General features: G+C 46.0%; 1 protein-coding gene across 1 annotated transcript; it reads left to right on the top strand.

Annotated features, from left to right (window-relative positions):
• The first annotated feature begins 36 nt into the window (after positions 1–36).
• LOC119581691 (rhodopsin-like) lies at positions 37–1269 on the top strand. The gene has a single exon (XM_037929813.1). The coding sequence runs from the start codon at positions 37–39 to the stop codon at positions 1168–1170; it is 1134 nt and encodes a 377-aa protein (XP_037785741.1). The 3' UTR covers positions 1171–1269.
• Positions 1270–1308: the final 39 nt, after the last annotated feature.

Genomic DNA, 1308 nt, shown 5'->3' with positions numbered 1-1308 from the left:
TTCTACTCTCATTCTGTACTTCGTATCTCGCCACAGATGTCGTCGTGGAACAATCCAAATCCAGTCACCGTCCTGGAAACCACCAATCCATATGGCAACTATACGGTGGTGGACACTGCGCCTAAGGAGATTCTCCATATGGTGCACGAGCACTGGTACCAATATCCTCCCATGAACCCTCTTTGGTACAGCCTTGTTGGTTTCTGGATGGTTGTCATGGGAACTCTCTCCTTAGCTGGGAACTTCGTCGTCATCTGGGTTTTCATGAACACCAAATCTCTTCGATCGCCTGCTAATCTATTAGTGGTCAATCTGGCCTTTTCCGACTTTTTCATGATGCTCACAATGTTCCCTCCTATGGTGGTGTCGTGTTACTGGCAGACATGGACTCTTGGAGCACTATTCTGTGAGATTTATGGTTTCTTTGGCTCATTTTTCGGATGTATTTCAATTTGGACCATGGTATTCATCACTGCTGATCGATACAACGTCATTGTAAAAGGAGTTTCTGCTGAACCACTAACGTCTGGAGGTGCCATGTTAAGGATAGCCGGTGTGTGGTCCTTTACCTTTGCTTGGTGTCTTCCACCATTCTTTGGTTGGAATCGTTATGTTCCTGAGGGTAATATGACTGCCTGTGGAACAGATTATTTGACGGAGACAGAATTTTCAAGGAGTTACTTGTATGTATACTCAGTGTGGGTATATCTTTTCCCTCTTGCCTACATCATCTACAGTTACACATTTATTGTCAAGGCTGTGGCTGCCCACGAGAAGGGAATGCGAGAACAAGCAAAGAAGATGGGAGTTAAGTCCTTGAGGAGTGAGGAAGCCCAAAAGACCTCAGCTGAGTGTCGTCTGTGCAAGGTTGCTCTGATGACCGTCAGCTTGTGGTTCGTGGCATGGACCCCTTACTTCGTCATCAACTGGGGAGGAATGTTCAACCGAACCATGGTTACTCCTCTATTCTCCATCTGGGGTTCTGTCTTCGCCAAGGCCAACGCCGTCTACAACCCCATCGTGTATGCTATCAGCCACCCCAAGTACCGGGCTGCCCTTGAGAAGAAACTACCCTGTCTCTCCTGTGCTACCGAGGGCAACGACAGTGGTGTTTCTGATGCTGGTTCTACTACCACTGCTGAAAGTACTGAAAAGCCGGAATCTGCATAGAAATAGATGCCTATGGATCCTGACAGCGAATGCGAAAATGAAATAATGTTTTCATGTAACCCCTTTATTTGCTGAACTGCAAATATATCCCAGCAATGATTTATGTTTCACTTTCCTCTAAAGTTAAATTTTCGAAAC

The sequence above is a fragment of the Penaeus monodon genome, chromosome 15 (genome assembly GCF_015228065.2).
Source record: "Penaeus monodon isolate SGIC_2016 chromosome 15, NSTDA_Pmon_1, whole genome shotgun sequence".
NCBI classification, from domain to species: Eukaryota; Metazoa; Arthropoda; class Malacostraca; order Decapoda; family Penaeidae; genus Penaeus; species Penaeus monodon.
The sequence above is the reverse complement of the archived record's forward strand: the minus strand, read 5'-3'. Positions and strand labels throughout refer to the sequence as shown.